The sequence below is a fragment of the Pseudoliparis swirei genome, chromosome 11, assembly GCF_029220125.1.
Source record: "Pseudoliparis swirei isolate HS2019 ecotype Mariana Trench chromosome 11, NWPU_hadal_v1, whole genome shotgun sequence".
NCBI classification, from domain to species: domain Eukaryota; kingdom Metazoa; phylum Chordata; class Actinopteri; order Perciformes; family Liparidae; genus Pseudoliparis; species Pseudoliparis swirei.
This window is the reverse complement of record NC_079398.1, coordinates 21,753,699-21,772,922: the sequence shown is the minus strand read 5'-3', so window position 1 is coordinate 21,772,922 and position 19,224 is coordinate 21,753,699. Positions and strand designations below refer to the sequence as shown.

The 19,224-nt window shown below is 41.9% G+C and overlaps 1 protein-coding gene across 1 annotated transcript; it reads right to left on the bottom strand.

Annotated features, from left to right (window-relative positions):
* Positions 1-6,406: 6,406 nt before the first annotated feature.
* slc39a8 (solute carrier family 39 member 8) lies at positions 6,407-19,206 on the bottom strand. Its single transcript, XM_056426388.1, has 8 exons — positions 18,580-19,206; positions 17,668-17,830; positions 12,334-12,503; positions 12,127-12,249; positions 10,954-11,115; positions 9,058-9,265; positions 7,826-8,010; positions 6,407-6,849 (listed from the first exon to the last, which is right to left on the bottom strand). Exons 1-8 carry the CDS (start codon positions 18,802-18,804, stop codon positions 6,703-6,705), a joined length of 1,383 nt encoding a protein of 460 aa, XP_056282363.1. The 5' UTR covers positions 18,805-19,206; the 3' UTR covers positions 6,407-6,702.
* Positions 19,207-19,224: the final 18 nt, after the last annotated feature.

The following is a 19,224-nucleotide window of genomic DNA, read 5'->3' as shown; positions in this document are numbered from 1 at the left end:
CACTTTCTGGCTCCAAACGGTCCCTGAGACAGCTTTTCCAGGTCTGAGGAAAGTTGCCATATACATCTTGACCATGTTTGGCTCCACCTACAACTGCGAGGCAGCTTTCTCCACGATGAATATCATCAAAATAAATATCGTTCGAGGCTCACCAATGAGCACCTCCACATGTGCATGAGGATGGCCCTGACTCCATTCAAGCCCAGGTTTAAAGTCCTGGCAGGACAAGCTAGAGCTCAATTCTCACACTGAGCAAACAAGTGGGGGAGTGGGATGCAAGAGTGATGCTCTAAAACTGTTCAATTGTTAAGATGTGTTGAGATTTATTATCTGTAAAATTGTTTGAGACTGTGAAACAAATGGGAAATTTAAGCTTTTCCTCCCTTTATTTAATTTTTCTGAAGTTAAGCACTTTATTTGATTATTATTATTTATTATTACATGCACAATTTTCATTTTGTATTTATTTTATTTTAAAATGCAGCCCTATTTTTATTTAGTTCATGAGAACATTATACATATCTGCAGTTCAGTTCTATGTTACATGATAATAAATATTGTTAAAAAGTGTTTTAATCGTACTGAATTCATTTGATTTGAAAGGTATTGATTACATGCAGATGTTGATACAACTACCAGGCTATATATATCACACTAAATAGTTAGACATTATGATCTTCTGGACCTTTGCTTCAAGAAAATTTCTCTAACTGGACCTCTTAACATTTTAGTTGAATACCCCTGATCTAAATTCTGTCAATATGATTATTTTAATATGTAATATTGTCGAAACATCAGTATTCATCAAACATAGATCCTTTATATATGTATATGCGGTATAAAAACTATGTTGAAGCGATGTTGCTTATTTTACTAGAGGTATAAATACGAGTTTAGGGATGTCACTGAACTCAGCATGGACTGTACTGACTGGGATGTCTTCAGGACTGCTACCAACAGCCTGGATGAGTACACAGAGGCTGTAACTTCCTACATCAGCTTCTGTGAGGACAGCTGTATTCCATCCAGCTCCAGGGTGAGTTATAACAACGACAAACCCTGGTTCACAGCGGAGCTCAGGAAGCTAAGACTGCAGAAGGACCAGGCATTCAGGAGTGGGGACAAGGACCTGTACACAGAGTCAAAATACAGGTTTAGCAAGGCGGTGAGAGATGCTAAACGACTGTACTCTGAGAAACTGCAACAGCAGCTCTCAGCAAACGACTCTGCTTCTGTCTGGAGAGGCTCAGGCAGATCACCAACTACAAGCCCAAATCACCCCACTCCATGAACAATGTGCTTCTGGCAGACGGGCTCAATGAGTTCTACTGCCGCTTTGAAAGAGAATGGAGCAGTCCTGAGACAATCCCCACAGCCCCATCAACAAGCCACAGACCATCAGCCCACCTCCCCAGCCCATCAGGGGCTCACACCTCTGGAGCACCCTCCATCAACTCAGCGACGACCCTCGTCATCCTGGAGAGCCGTCAACAGGCTGTTCAAAAGCAGAACCCCGCAAAGCAGCGGGCCTGGACTCCGTCTCCCCTCCACCCTGAAGCACTGTGCTGACCAGCTGTCTCCGGTGTTCACCGACATCTTCAACACCTCCTGGAGACATGCCACGTTCCAGCCTGCTTCAAGGCCTCCACCATCATCCCGTCCCAAAAACCCAAGATCACAGGACTCAATGACTACAGGCCCGTCGCCCTGACCTCTGTGGTCATGAAGTCCTTGAACGCTTGGTCCTGTCACACCTCAAGACCATCACCGACCCACTCCTGGACCCCTGCAGTTCGCCTACAGAGCCAACAGGTCTGCAGACGACACAGTCAACATGGCCCTTCACTACATCCTCCAGCATCTGGACTCCCAGGAACCTACGCCAGGATCCTGTTTGTGGACTTCAGCTCTGCTTTCAATACAATCATCCCGTCCCTGCTGCAGGACAAGCTCTCCCAGCTGCACGTGCCCGACTCCACCTGCAGGTGGATCACAGACTTCCTGACCGACAGGAAGCAGCACGTGAGGCTGGGGAAACACGTCTCAGGCTCCCGGACCACCAGCACAGGTTCCCCTCAAGGCTGTGTTCTCTCCCTCTGCTGTTCTCCTGTACACCAACAGCTGCACCTCCAGTCACCAGTCCGTCAAGCTCCTAAAGTTCGCGGATGACACCACCCTCATTGGACTCATCTCTGGTGGGGACGAGACCGCCTACAGGTGGGAGACTGACCACCTGGTGACCTGGTGCAGCCAGAACAACCTGGAGCTCAACGCTCTAAAGACAGTGGAGATGGTTGTGGATTTCAGGAGGAATGCAGCCCCACCCGCCCTCTCATCCTGTGTGACTCCCCCGTCGACGCTGTGGAGTCCGTCCGCTTCCTGGGCTCCATCATCACCCAGGACCTCAAGTGGGAGCTGAACATCCGCTCCATCACCAAGAAGGCCCAGCAGAGGATGTTCTTCCTGAGGCAGCTGAGGAAATTCAACCTGCCAGGGAGAATGATGGTACAATTCTACACGGCCATCGTTGAGTCCATCATCTGCTCCTCCATCACCGTCTGGCACCCTGCAGCCACAGCCAAAGACAAGTGCAGGCTGCAGAGCATCATCCGCTCGGCCGAGAGGGTTATCGGCTGCAATCTGCCTTCCCTCCAGGTCCTGTTCACTTCCAGGTCACTGAAGCGGGCCAGAAAGATTGTCGCTGACCCCTCCCACCCTGGACACTCCCTGTTCGAGTCCCTCCCCTCGGGGAGGAGGCTGCGGTCCATCATGACAAAGACCACCCGCCACACCAAAAGTTTTTTCCCGTCGGCAGTCGGGCTCATCAATGGAGCCCGGGACTGACTGACTGTCACCCCCAGGACTACCACCTCTTCTTCCACCTTCCTCTCTCCTCCTTCTTCCCGCTCCTTCCTCTTCCTCCTCCTCCCTCTTCCTCCCACTCCTCCTCCCTCCTCCTTCTTCTTCCCTCCTGGAGGCCTCCTCCACACACGTCACTTTAACATGCACTTTAACTTGAGGCCTCCTCCACACATGCCACTTTATTTACATGCACTTTAACTTAAACACACGCCACGCGTAACATACACTTTTAACTAAAACACACCACTTGAAGCACACACCCAAACACTTTCACATTATTTGTCGTCTTTCTGTCGTGTTGATTGTTGTTTGTTTGTCATGTCCAAATGTTGCACCTTCCGCCAAAAAAAATTCCTCGTTTGTGTAAACATTCCTGGCAATAAAACTGTTTCTGATTCTGATTCTGATTCTGATGCCCCACTTCCTGTTTATACCGGCGTATGGCATCGCAGACCGACTTTCAGTATAATCAATATATCAATAAACTAGATCAAAGAGACAGGTAAATATAACTAAATGTATAGTTTAAATACACGTATACTGCCATCGATTGGTAAAAAAAAAAGGGGGTACACGCCGTTACTCTGCGTCTCCTCATAAAGACTATACTCTGCGTTAAGATACAGCCCAATACAGTGGGAAAATACACGAGTGCTAACAGCAACAACTCTGCACAGTAAAATCACTTTGATCAAACGATATTATCTCCTTGGCTACAATCCTACTGTTGCCTTGGCTTTTATTTTGACAGGCTCGTACTTCCGGGTTCTTGTGTGGCTGGTTTCCTCCCGTCAGTAAATACCGCCTGCAGCAGGGCTCACGGTCTGTATTTATCTCATAAACAAAGACTCCTAACGGCTCCTTTATTGACAGAAAACAGTAAAAGAACATCTGACAATCAATTTAATGTCATGTCAGTATGCTCATTTATAATACCTCTTATCTCTAAAACTACAGATTAGCTGTTGGTTCTGCACAGTGGCGGGCCGTGGGCCTGGGGCCTGGGCCTTCAGTGAGGTCCTACAGTCCCACCCGAATTAATCCACCTCTTATTACTATCATTATGATGCCATGGCTTTAGACACGATACAGTTAGACAGAGACGCACGATAACCAGGCGTTGCGTCACCTTGAAATTGACATTTTTATTCAGAGAATTGCAGTGGAAATGTACAATACAGTACAGTTCAACTAATAGGCAAGAACATACTCGAGTGCAACAGAGTAATATTAATATTCTTCTTCTATCCATTTCTGGTCCACAAACTTTGAGCTTTAAGTCCAACTTTTTTTTACAGTGTGTTCACTATACAGCGCATTGTCACCCAGAGCAATTTCACCGTGATGATGAAGATGAAAGTTCCTGTTTACCCAAACACATGACACAATTGTGAGTCTTTTTAATATTTCCCTATTTTTCTTCACCTTTTCATTGTGCAGATCGGTTGCCCTGCGCGCTTGTTCGTTGATCTGTAGATCCGCTCGGGTGTCCACAAAAGTTTTCAAAAGCACCGATGCTTGTAAGTGCCGAGCCGTACGTTGCTGCCTTGGTTAGACAACTCAAGTTTGCAAAGCCAGTGTGGCTCCAAACACCAAATCGATCACTTGCAAATAATAGGCATTCCCAGCAGTCCGGTGTGCAGAGCTTTTCGGAGCCTGAGACATTGATATTGCTCGTAGTTGGAACTTTGAAAGTGGCGAACGAACCCCTTCCCCGCCTGTGACGGGCTTTGTAACGTCGGCGTCGGTCTTAAAGTTCGTCTTGAGAATGGCGTTATAATTATATCCTCGACCAAATCGATATCTTCTCCTCCTTCCGCCATTGTGGGTTGAAAAAATAGCTTAGTAGTACGCGAATTAATTCGTTTATCAAATTCAGTTTCCTAGTTCTGAGGTTCTGCATATACCTGCCATAGGCCCCGCCTCTCAATATTGGTAATCCAATCAAAAGACGTGCACGCACTCCGCCTGCTCGCTGCTCCTGTGCCGGTTCCGGGGCTAGCAGGCCTTCAGGAGCCAACTCTAAAGCTGATTGGTTGACACAACATTTTCATTCTCATTCACTTAAAGCTACCAGCGCCCGCAATGTTGATTCTGAAGGCCTAAGGGCAGATTTTAGACCCCTGGCAACACACGATGGCTGAATATGATTGGATAAAAGATCTAACATAAAGACCAGCCCTCCAAATCTCAATCTGGGTCTGGAAGCAGTGCAACCAAGAGGAAAGCTATGAAATGAAGAGTATAACTCTTATTCTGGGGAATAATTGAATACATATTTGTGGGAACATTTATTTCAAAAAAAAATTATATTCTGATGATGTTTAGGCCAGCAGAGAAGGCCTTGCTGGCCCTGACGGCCCACCACTGGTTCTGCACATGTTTCTGATTTCTCTTGTTTATCTGGAAAATATGCATTTGAATTCAGTTGTCGGAAGCACAATACATTAATTTTCTGTAGTATTCGTTCTTATTTTTGTACTTAAGTATTACGGGATAGTAAGAAACTAAGTAGTTATAATCAAGTTCTGTACATAGATACAATTCTGAGGTACTTATATGGGCCTATTACTTTATTAAAGTATTCCATTTCACACTCCACTACATTTTTATTTGGCAACATTTACCATAAATCACATTGTAGATTCAGATTATTTTTACAAACTAATAATCAACCTATAATTCATGAATCATGATGTATTATTCTATATTAAGCCACCCAGCAGTATATAAAGTAATTATAATATTTAACTGACCTCACATGAGACTTCTTCCACCACTCTGATTACACAACAATATATCTTTTTCACTATTTCTCCATCCTGGAGACACATATTTAAGGATTTATGGCTGCTAAACTATGATTAAGCTCATTTTAGAATCAATATATTTGAATTTGACCTTCACATTGGGAAATAAAATGTACAGAAAGCACATTTTATATTTAACTGAATAAATAAAAGATGCTTAACTGCAGTTTATAACCAAATTGTATAAAGGGGAATTCAATTAAATATAGCATAATGCAAACCCCACTCTGAGCCTTTTATGATTCAACCCTATAGTATATTGCTCATAACTGACATTGTGTACATACGATTAGATTTTAAATGGTTTGTTGTTGGCGAAAATTAATAATCCAGTATTTACTTTGAGTGAGAAAAGAAACTCGGCGTATATTTTAACAGATTCATGAAGCTCTGCAGCAGTGTTTAGGAACCCTCTGGGCTTCTTGTCCTTTAATTAAAACCTCGGTCTACTTGCAACCGCTCATCAACCAGGTTCAAGTGATTTGCACCTACCGAGTCATTTAAACTGGTGGTGGTGATTTGTTAAAAATTTCCCCCATGGGAGCATAATCAGTTTAACTGACAGCTTTACAAAATTTGACATGAAAATACAAACTATATTGAAAAACTCAATAAAGGAACCACTTAAGATCATAGAGGTCACACAACCAGAGGTATAACTGCTCAGAGACAAAACAACGACTGATAACAACGCTGATCGGTACAATAAATGTGAGATAGTTTCCCACAACATGAAGACTGAAAAAATAATTTATTTTCTCCTGAAAAACACAACATGATTAAAGTTCACACATCAAATGATTGTAAAGATTTTCCTTTTTTTTAAAAAAATGGTGCAAACGTTCCATTAACTCGATAGTCAAAAGATGGATAAAAAGCATTACCTTTCCTTTAAACATTTTGGTTTTGTTTGTACAATTCATTCACTTTACATTCACGTTGCCGCCCAGCTGAATGAGCAGAAACAGAAGCAACTCAATGAGAAAATATATTTCGCTTTCTAGTTGCGGTTCCTCAGTCTCTCGCCCCTCTAGCCCAGCTGGATCTCTCCAGCAAACACGGTGATCAGCAGGATGATGGCGAAGCCAGTGAGCAGCCCTGCATTCTGGATCACGAAGAAGATGACCTTTGTGGAAGTCCGCTTCTGTTCCTGTAATATCTTGTCCATCTCTGGAAACTGAGATGAAGAAAAAGAAATCGTATATAAAAACATACAATGGCATTATTGTTTCAGAGTCCACACAATGGGAAGTAAATACAAACACACAAGAAGTGCAGATTGGTTTATTTGCGAGGCTGGAAGTATCATTTAGTTCCCATGCAAACTAGAAAAAAGAGCTCACGTTAATTTGTGGTGTTAAAAAACTACATGTTGGCCTCATCGGGTTCAGAAAAAAGTTTTCTCAAAAATAATATTTTCACTAAATAAATCACTCTTTGCTTGAAAAATAGAAATATCTAAACTTTGATGAGAGAATAGGGGCGTTGTTGACTTTGAATCATTTACAAAAATTAAATGTTCTTAAGAATGCAGCACTCTGAACATTTCACAGCCTCTTTCTTTAGTAACAAAGGGAAGTATTATTGATTAGATTTTTTTTAAATGTATTATTTTCATAACATTAGCATGAATTTTGAGTTTATGGCCACCAAATGAATCGAATATTTCTGCAAGACAAATGAGCCGAAAGACACTGAAACGCTGTTGAGAAAGACGTCACAGACGTCATTTGACCTACTCTGCTTCGAAGAGTGCGTTATCTGTGGATATATTAATATGCATGTCCTGATTGATGATTGTACACCCGGTGTCGCTGGGGAAGTCAGCGGATAACTTTCTGTGGGTTTGTCACTATAAGTAACACCTTTTACAAACGTGTTTGTTAAGCTAAATATATTCATGATAGCAGCTTTAAAGATTTACATCTTCAGTAGGGATCAATGGACTTTGGGTTCAGCGTCACTGAGACAGTCGGGAAGTCAGAAAGTTTTAAGACAGACATTGCTTGTTTTTGTATTTTTCGTGGAATCTAATGACAATAACAAATATATAAATGTACATTAACTCACACTAACAGAAGACAGGATTTGCACAAATGAACAGCGATCTTTTCCACGTGTAGAGTTTCCTGCGGCCGTGTAATCTAACTCACCATGTCGGCCAGTGCAATGTACAGGAACATTCCTCCCGCGATGGCAAAGATTGCATTGGGGGCAAAGTTGCTCCCGAGCAGGATGCCAAACACGAGACCCACGTAACACGACACCGATGACAGCATGTTGAAGAACACGGCTTGTGGGACGGTCATACCGGCGTTCAGCAGGATCACGAAGTCGCCTGAAGAGAGAGGCAACATGCGACAACGCCAACGTTAAATAGGCAGTTCGAGCATTGTTTAAAAAGCTGTATGAGTCATTTCTCTCTGATTAAAAGAGCTTTTGACTTCACTTAAATATTTGTGTTGAAGAATGTTATCAGTAAGACTTTAAACTGCAAACTAAAGAACTATCATGAGGTGTTTGATAAGTGTTTTACAGATCTTTATTATTCAGCTTTGGCACAAACATGAATTACCCTAAAACAAACCAAGCACACTTTTTAATTTCTGCTAAATAAAAGCAAAAAAACAAGTGTTTAAGACAAATACCATAAAACCCCAGTTTGTCCACTCGTATCCCGCCTACTCTTATTTATCAGCTGTTTAATAAAGCGGAATAAAGTCAAAGATATATATTTTTAAAAACAGATTTTACGTCACGTGGTATGTTATAAAAATACAAAGCAAGTTATTTTTCTCTTTATATTTAAAGTGACCAGAACAATTGAAACACCTGTGAAATGTAACGCGATAGAATAATCCAGTTGTTGCGTTTCTCATATTGTCCCCCTCATTTAAGTAAGAGTATGATGCTTATTTTGGATTACATTACAGTGGTTTGTACTTTAAGTTTATTCAGTGTATGGAGTGAAAAAACATTTGAGGAGAATATTCAGTAAAAGTTTGGGTGCAATTCCGCCGTATGTCAGTAGAGCGATACAGATTCCAGATTCCAAGTGGCCCTTTCAGTGCAAGTGAAAAGATAGAACCTGATTTTACTCCCTTAAATCCTAATTTTCCTGTTAAAAATTTATTAATTTGTTATTCCCCTCTGTCGCACAGAATCACATATTCTATACACGCCTGTTCCATCTCGTCACTGGAGCTACATGACGTTTAAACTTGTTCCAATGTAGATATTCTAGATGTCTTGTAGACACATTTCCCTAAATTCAGCCTTGAAATATATGTCATCTTTGGGAATTTTGGAAATCTCCACCAGTATCCCAAACACAAATGATTGGAGCGAGGTTGGACATGTTGAGCCGGTCCGGAGACTCACTCACCGAGCTCGTGGGGGAACTCCTCGCACACGATGGCGGTGGACGTGCTGAAGCCCGCCAGAACCGACACGGTGAACGAGGCGCCGATGGCCAGGCCGTCGATGAAGTTGTGCAGCGCGTCGCTCAGCGTTATCATCCACGCCACCGTCTTGATGCTGGAGATCTCTTTCCCACGCAGCCAGCGGCACGTCACGCCCGACGCCTGGGCGTTCTGGAGGAGAGACGGGACGGGTTGAAGGCCCTCGACTACAGCTGCCGTTTGTTTACGAGGACGGCGATGTGTAAACGATGACTTGTGGGCTGGCATCAGTCAGCCACAAAGAAAACTCAAAGTTTAAATCAGCCAGAAAAACAGCTTTTGGCCTCTGATCGGGGCTGTATCAAGTTATATATAAAGTTATTAATATTATAAAACAAAATTTAGTCAGTGCTGTTGTGCATATATTTGAGGATTTTGGAGTGCCAGAATCTTTTTTTGAGAATCCTAGATCAGAAAGTATTGGATGTAATAGTGTTTTTCAACATTAAAGCAGATACACAAGTTCCAGTAGAAACACAAAATACAAGTATGAACCTGAAAATGTGTGTAGTGTGTCTCTTTTAAGGCTTTTCATCATTGATATAACGAACTAGAGATGTATATTATAAATACAAATTGTGTCCGATTGCTGTGCCCTCCTGTTACCTTTCGGGTCAATTTGACCCCATTCAATGTTTAATGTCGGTGTTCTTTGGGGTCAATTTGACCCCAGGCTGTTTTTCACTGTGTCAAACAGATAAGAAATATCAACTTTTTTATATATTTAAAGGGATATTTAGGTAGTCAACAAACAAACATAAAGTACCTCACACTTAAACTTGGGAAACAATATTAATTCAAATAATTTTCTGGAGGTTTTAATTGCTGGGGTCAAATTGACCCCGAGGGTCACATATGTTAGTAAATGTAAAGGTAACAGGAGTTAATTGGCAGATCACTTTACTATTGCTGAATTAACGCGTCACTGACTTCTGGTGGAGAAACTAAATCAGATAAAAATGAATCATCTTTTATTGCAGGGATTCCTCCTCTGGAGACCATGCATGTACAAAACTTTAAGGAGATCCAAAAGGCTTAAAACAACTAAAACGTCTTGGATCCACCGAATGTGACCGATGCTAATTAATCAAACTACGGGAAGTACTTCCCCCGAATGAATGTGCAGCATTTCACATCGGATCTCTTCGGTTCCAAATATAATGGCACAAGTCTTTTTAATGGGAAACCGGAGAGCGGGCGGACATGAGCAGAGCCTCTGGGCCTTGGCTGAGGACACCGGGCATTGCCAAAGCGGCCCCTGTATTAGCCTCGGCCCAACAAGGGGTCTTTGTGCTCGAGCCAGACAGTTCCAGCCTTTACCAGGAGAGGAAGGACCCGAGGCCTTCATCCCTCGGTGACACCGGCCCGTCTGTTTGTTTAGTCTTTTGATCCCTTCCAACCCGGCTTCTCCACATGACACGAGAGATTTCACCGTTAAACATTAACAGCGGCGCTAATCGCCTCTTGTGTCACTGATAGAAGCTCAATAAATGAGTAAAACTAAACACCTGAGCTTGCAGGTAAACCAGGGCAAGGACATATTCGTGAATACTGTTCACGTAGCCAACGTGTACATGATGGTCCATGATGCGTTCGGTCCGGTGCTTCTGCGATAGCACACGACTACTTAAGACAACTCAGTTTTTATCATCTTATTATACGGACGACTCACTAGACAGGCGCTTTGAGTACAAGGGTGATCGCCGTGTCTGTGAAGGTGACACGTGTGCACACAGAGCCGATCAATGCCAGCAGGCTGAAAATAAAAAGTATGACAGCAACATGCTGTTTAATTCAGCCGGGAGAGCGAGCGGCGGTACCTGAGAAGGTGTTGCCTCCGCGTCCGGGTCCGGGCTGCTCTTGTCGGTGGGGATGGTGTTGACGTTGGTCAAAACGAGGGCGTCCTTTTTCTCCGCCAGGTCTCCGTTGTGCAGGGAGTTTTCTTGAGGCCGCTCGGCAGGAGCGAAGTGGCTGTGGTTGTGCTGAGGACACCCGAGACGAAGAAAAAGTCAGATAAGCGGGAGAGTTGACGTCCGGGGTTCGTGGAGTCGGCCCGGGAGGAACAGAGAGAAACCCCACGAAGGTTTCATGAACTGGGAGACTGATGGGATAATCAAAGAGTTTAAGTCTGCAAAAATACACACGATACATTGTTAATGTGGTAAATGACTATTCTAGGTGGAAACGTCTGGTTTCTAATGAAATATCTCCAGAGGTGTATAGAGGCCCATTTCCATCAACTATCACTCCAGTGTTCTAATGGTACATTGTGTTTGATAATCGCCTTAGAAGACTAATGTCTGATTAGAAAACCCTTGTGCAATTATGTTAGCACAGCTGAAAACAGTTATGCTGGTGATATAAGCTATACAACTGGCCTTCCTTTGAGCTTGAAGAACAAAATTAATACTTCAAATATTAATCATTATTTCTAACCTTGTCAATGTCTTGACTATATTTTCTATTCAATTTTCAATTCATTTGATAAATAAAAGTGAGTTTTCATGGAAGACACAACATTGTCTGGATGACCCCAAACTTTTGAACGGTAGTGTAGGTTGCAAATATTTACAGCAAAGATTCAAACTGCTACTAACCCACTCAGCTTCATATTAAACGCAGAGCATATTTCCCAACATGTGAAACTATTCTTGTCCCGTATAAACTAACATTTTGATTCTCAGGGATTTTCTGCATCCTGTTTCCAGGTTTTTAAAAGCTGTTAGTTTAAAGTTAAAAATACAGAAGCTGTGCCGTCATATACCTCTCAGATTTGTTGAAGGTCACCATCCGTGACCCTTGTGTCCATGACCCAGAAAGATTAACAGAAACAACAGCACGAAATAATGTATATGCCTCGCATAAAGTGTTATCGCCCTCATTAGCAGCCTATTTTGTTCATAAATTCAGTGGCTGTACAACTGCGGGAAGAAGAACATCACCCTGCGATAAAATAAAAGTGCATCTCGTAAACTCCCTCACCGATATCTTACCTCATCGTCAACCCGGAGAGCCATTTTCAGTATCTTCTCCACGAAGAACAAGAGATAAAACCCTCCAAATATTCCAACTGCATTCGCCACGTAGTTATCCCGTTTGGGATCAAACCCGAGAGCCTGTGGATTAACGGGAGAATGTTAGCGGCGTGTTGGCAACGACAACGCAACGCCCTCAAAAACCCGAAACGACGGCTTACGGACCTCCGGTATGAGCTGCAGCACGGCGTTGGAGAAGAGCGTCCCGATGGCGAGGCCGATGAAGTAGGTCAGCATTTTGGGGAAATAAGGCTTCTTGGTGAAGGGGATCATGAAGAGGCCGAGCAGAGACGCCAGGTTGATCACAGTGACCGCCAGAAACCCATAACCCCACACTGTCAGGGCACAGAGGAGGTTTTTATTTGTTATTGCGGAGTTGCTGTGGTGTACAATACTGTTTCTCTTCTTTTTTTAAGCTCTTTTTTTCTCATTCAATGAGCTAAATTGAGTGTCACTCATCTTTTCTAACAAATGTTCTTCTCTTTATTCTAAAAAATAATGCTGCTGCTTGAGTTGGTTATACATCACTTTAACAGGATTATTTTTCCTCAGGAATGTGTTTAACCCTCCTGTTACCTGCAAATAAACTAACATCTTTTACCCTCGAGGTCAATTGGACTCCAGCTATTCTAATTCCAATTAGTTCCCATGTTTAAGTGTCAGGTACGTAATGTGTGTTTGCTGATACCTAAATAGCCCTAATTGCCCCTCCCCCGCATCATGTGTGAACTATCTGTGGTTTGCTGCTTATGTTAGGGCCCAAAACCTTTTTGAAGATTTAAAAAAATTGCATGATATAGTTATAGTGACCTCAATATCATCCAAAACAACCCAAACTTATGAAATAGGTCAATAAAACATTGATATCTCAGACCGGGGTCAAATTGACACCAAAGAACACCGATGTGCACTCGTTGTGTAAACGATATTTGAAACATGTCATCATGTTCATTTTATGTTTACCCAGTTGTTCTCATAAAATAAGGAAAAGTTGTGGAATATGAAACAAAAAACATGATGTCAATCATATATTTTGAGACTTTAAACATCGAATGAGGTCAAATTGACCCCAAAGGTAATGGGAGGGTTAAAAGAACAAAAGTAGGAGTGTTAGGTGGGGCAAGGTTTGGACCCAAACGCAGCAGGCAGAGTTCTCCGAAAACACAGGATTTATTATTAAAGATCTAGCAGGAACAGGGACAAGAACCGGACAGGAACAAAAACGAACAGACAGAAAGACACAAGCTAAATACACTGGGGAAACGAGACACAGGTGGAGACACAGGTGGAAACAATCAGGGCGTGGCTGGGAATAATCAGGAACGAAACAGACAAGCACAGGGAGGGAAGAGCAGGGAAACAGGAAACGAGACAGGGACTTCAAAACAAAACAGGAAACACTCCAAATCATAACAAGGAGATTTGAAAGACTGTGGAGGAATTGAGGTCAAAGACCCTTTGAATCCAGCTCTTGGTCAACAGTGATCGGAAGAGGACGACTTTGTCTCTGATCATGAGAGAAATCTCAAAAGATATTGATACACGTAATTGTTTCTCTCATTCATTTGTCTGATGATTAATGTCAAAGCATGTGTCTGATAGGATCCTAATCAAACACACAAGTATCTAATCTAAAAAAATACCCTCGTCCTTCCCAGTGAGACGCTCACTTCCGTGTCATCCCTGCAGCATGGGAACCAGCACGTGTCTGATTGATAAATTATCACTAAATTCATCTACAGCCACATAGCACGATTGTTAAAGTATCTTTTGTTGTCATATTATTTTCCATTATTTGAGACGGAAACCTAGTTTTTTTTAAACATGCATCACAACCGAGTTGCCAGACAGACAGTTTAATTTAACAAGACACAAAACGATGTATTTGTCCGGTGAAGAAACCGCATGAACCACAGTCACAGTTGGTTGTAACTGTGTCAACAGCACCAAGGAGCGAGCGTTCGGATCCGAGAGGTCAGCGGTTCTGAGAGTCAATCCAGGACACGGCGAGACGGGTCCACTTTTATTTAGTTCTACTCGTGTATCTGCAGCGAGGGTCGAAGAGGACAGGACACGTCGTACACCTTACGGATTGTAAAGCCTGTGAGGCAAATGTGTGATTTATTTATGGGCTTTTTCTTTATTTTATATTAATTTTCTGATTTATTTGATTTTAATTCAGGATAGGAATTTATAAGCATTTTTTGCTTCTACCTATACCTTTTCAGTCTTTCTCTTTTGTATATTATATAGAATAATATTGTATTGTATTCGATTTGATTGACTGAATAAAAATACACGACAACAATATATCAATAAAATGTACTTGAATTTGAAAGAGTGGAGCCAAGTAATACGGAGATAGAGAGAGATGAGCCGAGCTGAACGGACCAGATTAAAACACGAGGATCCAATAAGACATTTTCATGAACTCAGAAACAAAGAGAGGACGTCAACAACATCGCGTTGACAATGGAGCGGATTAGCAGCAACAAAGCCAGAAGAAGTATTCAAATTGTATGTATATGGTTCTCTAAAATAAGTATTTTCATGAAAGCATAGGTTAGGGCACTTATAAGCTTGATAGCTTTCAGCCTTGACCCTTTCGGTCGGCCACTTTCTTCTTTTGTTGAAATTTTTATTTTTGTATAGTATTGATCGAAATAAACAATACTAAACTAAACTAAAACTAAATTAATATATTGCATAATACAATATAATATTACAACATCTCAATACTACAGCGTAAAACACTCCTAAATGCAACACCATGTTCTGCGTGTCTCCCCCGTGTCTCTTGATTGTTGATGCCCTTCACCTGCCCTCAGACACGCCTGTTTCCCTGATTGCTCATGCCCTACACCTGTGGTTTCCCCCCTTAAATATTCTCCCATTATTTCCCTTGTCCCCGGCCAGATTGACGTCTTTGTTACTCGTCATTACTTCCCGTGATTGTTACCGATTGTGAATTCCCCGTGTTGTTAGTCTCTCGTGTGACTTTGACTGTTTCCTCAGTAAAGAGAGTTACAGGATCTCACGACGGGTAACAAAGACAACAATCTGGCCGGGGGACAAGGGAAAACCACAGGTGTTGGGCATGAGTAATCAGGGAGACAGGCGTGTCTGAGGGCAGGTGAAGGGAATTAACAATCAAGAGACACTGGGTAGACACACAGAACAGTAAAAGTCCTAATTACAAAATGAAATGTCAGTAAAAGTACTAAAGTATGGTAATTGAAATATACATAAAGTACAAAAAATTTGCAGAATGGACCATTTTGTGACAATAAATAGGTAATGGCAGAGCTCATTTTATCTACTTTATTACTGCTGTGTAATATAATAATATATCATTACTTATCAGTTTATTTATATTTTGTATTAATTATCTGATACTGGTCATTAAGTAAAGCTGTCAAATAAACGTAATGAGTATAAAATACAATATTTTCCTCCAAATTGGAGAAGTAGCAGTAGAATTGTAAAGTATCATAAACGGATTAACTCAAGTAAGGTACAAGCACCTTAAGTACTTATTCCAAGCCATATTAACATATATCATACAGTTGTGGAATGAAATCCACAATATTCATTTTCTAGATTCACATTGTTAGACGTATGAGCCGCCAAAGAAAACTGTGTGACTGTTTATTGACTCGGCCTTTGGTTCTGTGGACCAAATCGTTTCGTTGATTGGCTCAAGGACACGGGGGTCTGTCAGAGGGGGTCTGTCAGAGGGGGTCTGTCAAAGGGGGTCTGTCAGAGGGGGTCTGACCGAGGGGGTCTGTCAGAGGGTCTGTCAGAGGGTCTGTCAGAGGGGTCTGTCAGAGGGTCTGTCAGAGGGTCTGTCAAAGGGGTCTGTCAGAGGGGTCTGTCAGGGGTCTGTCAAAGGGGTCTGTCAGAGGGTCTGTCAAAGGGGTCTGTCAGAGGGTCTGTCAGGGGTCTGTCAGGGTCTGTCAGAGGGTCTGTCAAGGGGTCTGTCCGAGGGGTCTGTCCAGGGGTCTGTCAGGGGGGGGTCTGTCCGAGGGGGTCTGTCAGAGGGGGTCTGTCAGGGGGGGTCTGTCCGAGGGGGTCTGTCAGAGGGGGTCTGTCAGAGGGGGTCTGTCAGAGGGGGTCTGTCCGAGGGGGTCTGTCAGAGGGATTATGGTGACACTAAATCTACGGGTCCGCCTCCAAGAATCTTGAGTTGCAGAAGGAGCTGAAACTGCACATTACAAACGTCTCTGATCACTGCATCTGTTATCATAATTTGGTTCCCCAGAAAGTACATTTTGTGTGAGATTGTTTGAGATGTTTCTACGTTTTATTTGTTTGTCTCGACTTCCTTCCTGTCATAAAGAATTCTCAATTGATCGATCTGAAATAAAGGTCAAATTCAAAGAAAGTAAGGGGACAAGGTTTGTTTCCAGACGTTCTTTAAACGTCTTTATACTGTCAGCCTATATCCACACACATATCTATTATACCTCCATAATTAAGTGTTTAAATGTGTTTCTTCCTGGTGGTGAAGGCAAAGACTAACATTGTCTCAGACTCAAAGTGAATTCTTGACATTTGAAACAGCTGTTGCCAACGTAATTTAAACACAAGGTCCATTTGGTAACGTTTCTGGAGCTTGTGATCGCATCACACCGTGTTCTGACGCTAGATGTTCTCCCTCTGTCCATGTCGAGGAGGTTCAAAGCTTCTGCTTAACTTTGGAAACAATAGTTTGGCAGTGAGAATATTTTGCCAAACTAAAACCTATATTCACAAACTATTCCTGGAATGAAATGAAATCTTAATGGCAAAGAACTATCAGGATGTGTGGGATAACAAGTAAGTTTTCCAAGATGACCTTGAGGATAATTGTCATGACCTACATTCTTTGACTCATGAACATTTTGTCTGACTGACTTCAAGTGACATAACTGATCTGCATTCAGAGTATTGTTCAAGCGATATAGATTTCTATATTCATAGTTAAGCTGAACTGAACCACATGTATTCTATTATAAAGGATGTGTGTAGCAAATGTCCATAACTTTTGGGGTATATATATTTTTCTAAAACTTCTCTATACAGACCTTTAAATTGCTAATAACAAGACCTGTAAAGTACCATATTTCATTTATTCCATAGTAAGTCAGTTTATTTAATTTTTGTTGTCACGATCCAACAACAACTTAAGGGGTTGTTTCAGTAATGTGAGTAGAATGTAATAATAATCTAAATTATATCTAATTATATTGTTTTCAGTCAAGTTGATGTTTGTGTCATAGGTTTGAATAATGATGTGTTCATTTAAACAATCTTTTAACAATGAAAACAGAGAGTGAAGATAAGCTCTGATTTGAACTATGTGTCAGATAACACTTCAGCCAATCAGTGTCCAGATTCACATCCTCTTGTTTTTTTAGGGTTTTAAGGAGTTTCCTTCATCCACGGTGACTGAGTAATACTGTCAGCCGGACTCAAGGCAACAAACCCTCGTGAACTGTGAATTAGCGGGGGTCTCACCAGAGTAGTCGAGGGGCTGCGGAGCTTTGGAGTCGATGTAGGGGCAGGAGGGCAGCAGCACCTGGGTCAACACGGCGGGGCAGATCCTCCCCAGATGTCCCACAGTCAGCTGACTCACATTACTGAGCCCAAAGTGGGACAAGATCTGCTCAGCGGAGGGACACTGAGGGGCAGAGAGACAACATTAAAATATCTTTATTATTGTTTTTAAATCTCTATTTTGTCTCTAAAATCCTTCTTGTTTCGATTGTAATGCTCTTTTTTCTTGCATCAGCTTTCTTGTAGATGGATGATTCATCTTTGTGTATGAAACGTGCAACTTAGGTTATGTTTTTAGGATTCATGAATGACATTATGAAGTCCTCCTTAACATATTATAAATAAGAAAAGAGAGCGAAAGTAAAACTGTACTAGAATATGTGTACATTTACATAAGTTTAATGTTAATAAAGATCCCAATTCAATAAAGAAACATGTCTTGTTAATTATTGCATTACTAATGCATTAATTAAGTAAGAAAAACAATTATAATTATATGATAACAATAAATATGTTTATTTAGTATAGCACCGCCCACAGAACAATTAATAAAAGAAAAGTGAGAAATAACAAACTAAAAAACAATAATAAAAAAAAAGAATAAGTCAAAATGATCATGTTAAACTACAAATGCAAACAGATAACAGTCAGAAAAAATATTAGACGGAATGTCTCAGGCTTTTACTATCTGTTAATTACTATAGGCTAAAAAACAAACAAATTATATACAATAATGTAATACGTACCGAGTTTTTTAAATAAAAAAGCCAGTTTCACGCCATAATAATAATCAATAACAAGCTAATGTAAATGCCATTCAGTCTGTTGTGTAAATAATAAATAATTAGTTGAAATAAACAGAAATGATCTCACCTCCTGGGATGCCAGTGGATTTCCCTCAATTATTGCCTGAGATTTTTTGTCTGATAATACCAGCAGTAAATTATCAAGATTATCAATCGAGATTGATTGATTTTGACCATAATAGGTTAAAATGTCCTCTAGAAATACCTGTCCATCCGCGCCAGTCACCTTTTTACTCAGAGACTTGGGAATACAAACTAAAACGCACGCAATGAAACACGTTAACTTCCACATGGCTGCTTGTCTTTGTCTCGCTGTCTCTTTGCAGGGAATACATCCGCTTCTTCTGCAGAGAGAGAGAGAGAGAAAATGAATCAAGAAATCCGTGGAGTTTGTTCTGGGTCCAGGATCAGGTCCATGTCACAGCAGACGGCATGCTGGCGCCTTCTGGCCTGATGGGATCATCCAAGGGAGACGCGCTCAGTCAGGATGAGCCGTGCGGGTCCGCCGGGACGATCGGAGAGAGAGCGAGGGAGAGAGGGAGAGAGGGATCTATCGGAGAGAGAGAGACCGGGTTCAAAGATCAGTCCGCAGAGCCGCCGAGGGAAAACATGGAGGGGACCGACCGCGTGCACTGTGGGACTCAAAGCTTTCTTTTGTGACCGACTTTCTCCCTTGGTATGCAACCCGCTCACGCACACACACACGCGCGCA

Coding starts and splice junctions, on each gene's coding strand:
- slc39a8 (XM_056426388.1), bottom strand. CDS start 18,804: ATGTGGAAGTTAACGTGTTTCATTGCGTGCGTTTTAGTTTGTATTCCC. Junction 11,116..12,126: donor CTCTCCGGGTTGACGATGAG/GTAAGATATCGG, acceptor GGGTGTCCTCAG/CACAACCACAGCCACTTCGC. Junction 8,011..9,057: donor GGAGTTCCCCCACGAGCTCG/GTGAGTGAGTCT, acceptor CTCTCTCTTCAG/GCGACTTCGTGATCCTGCTG.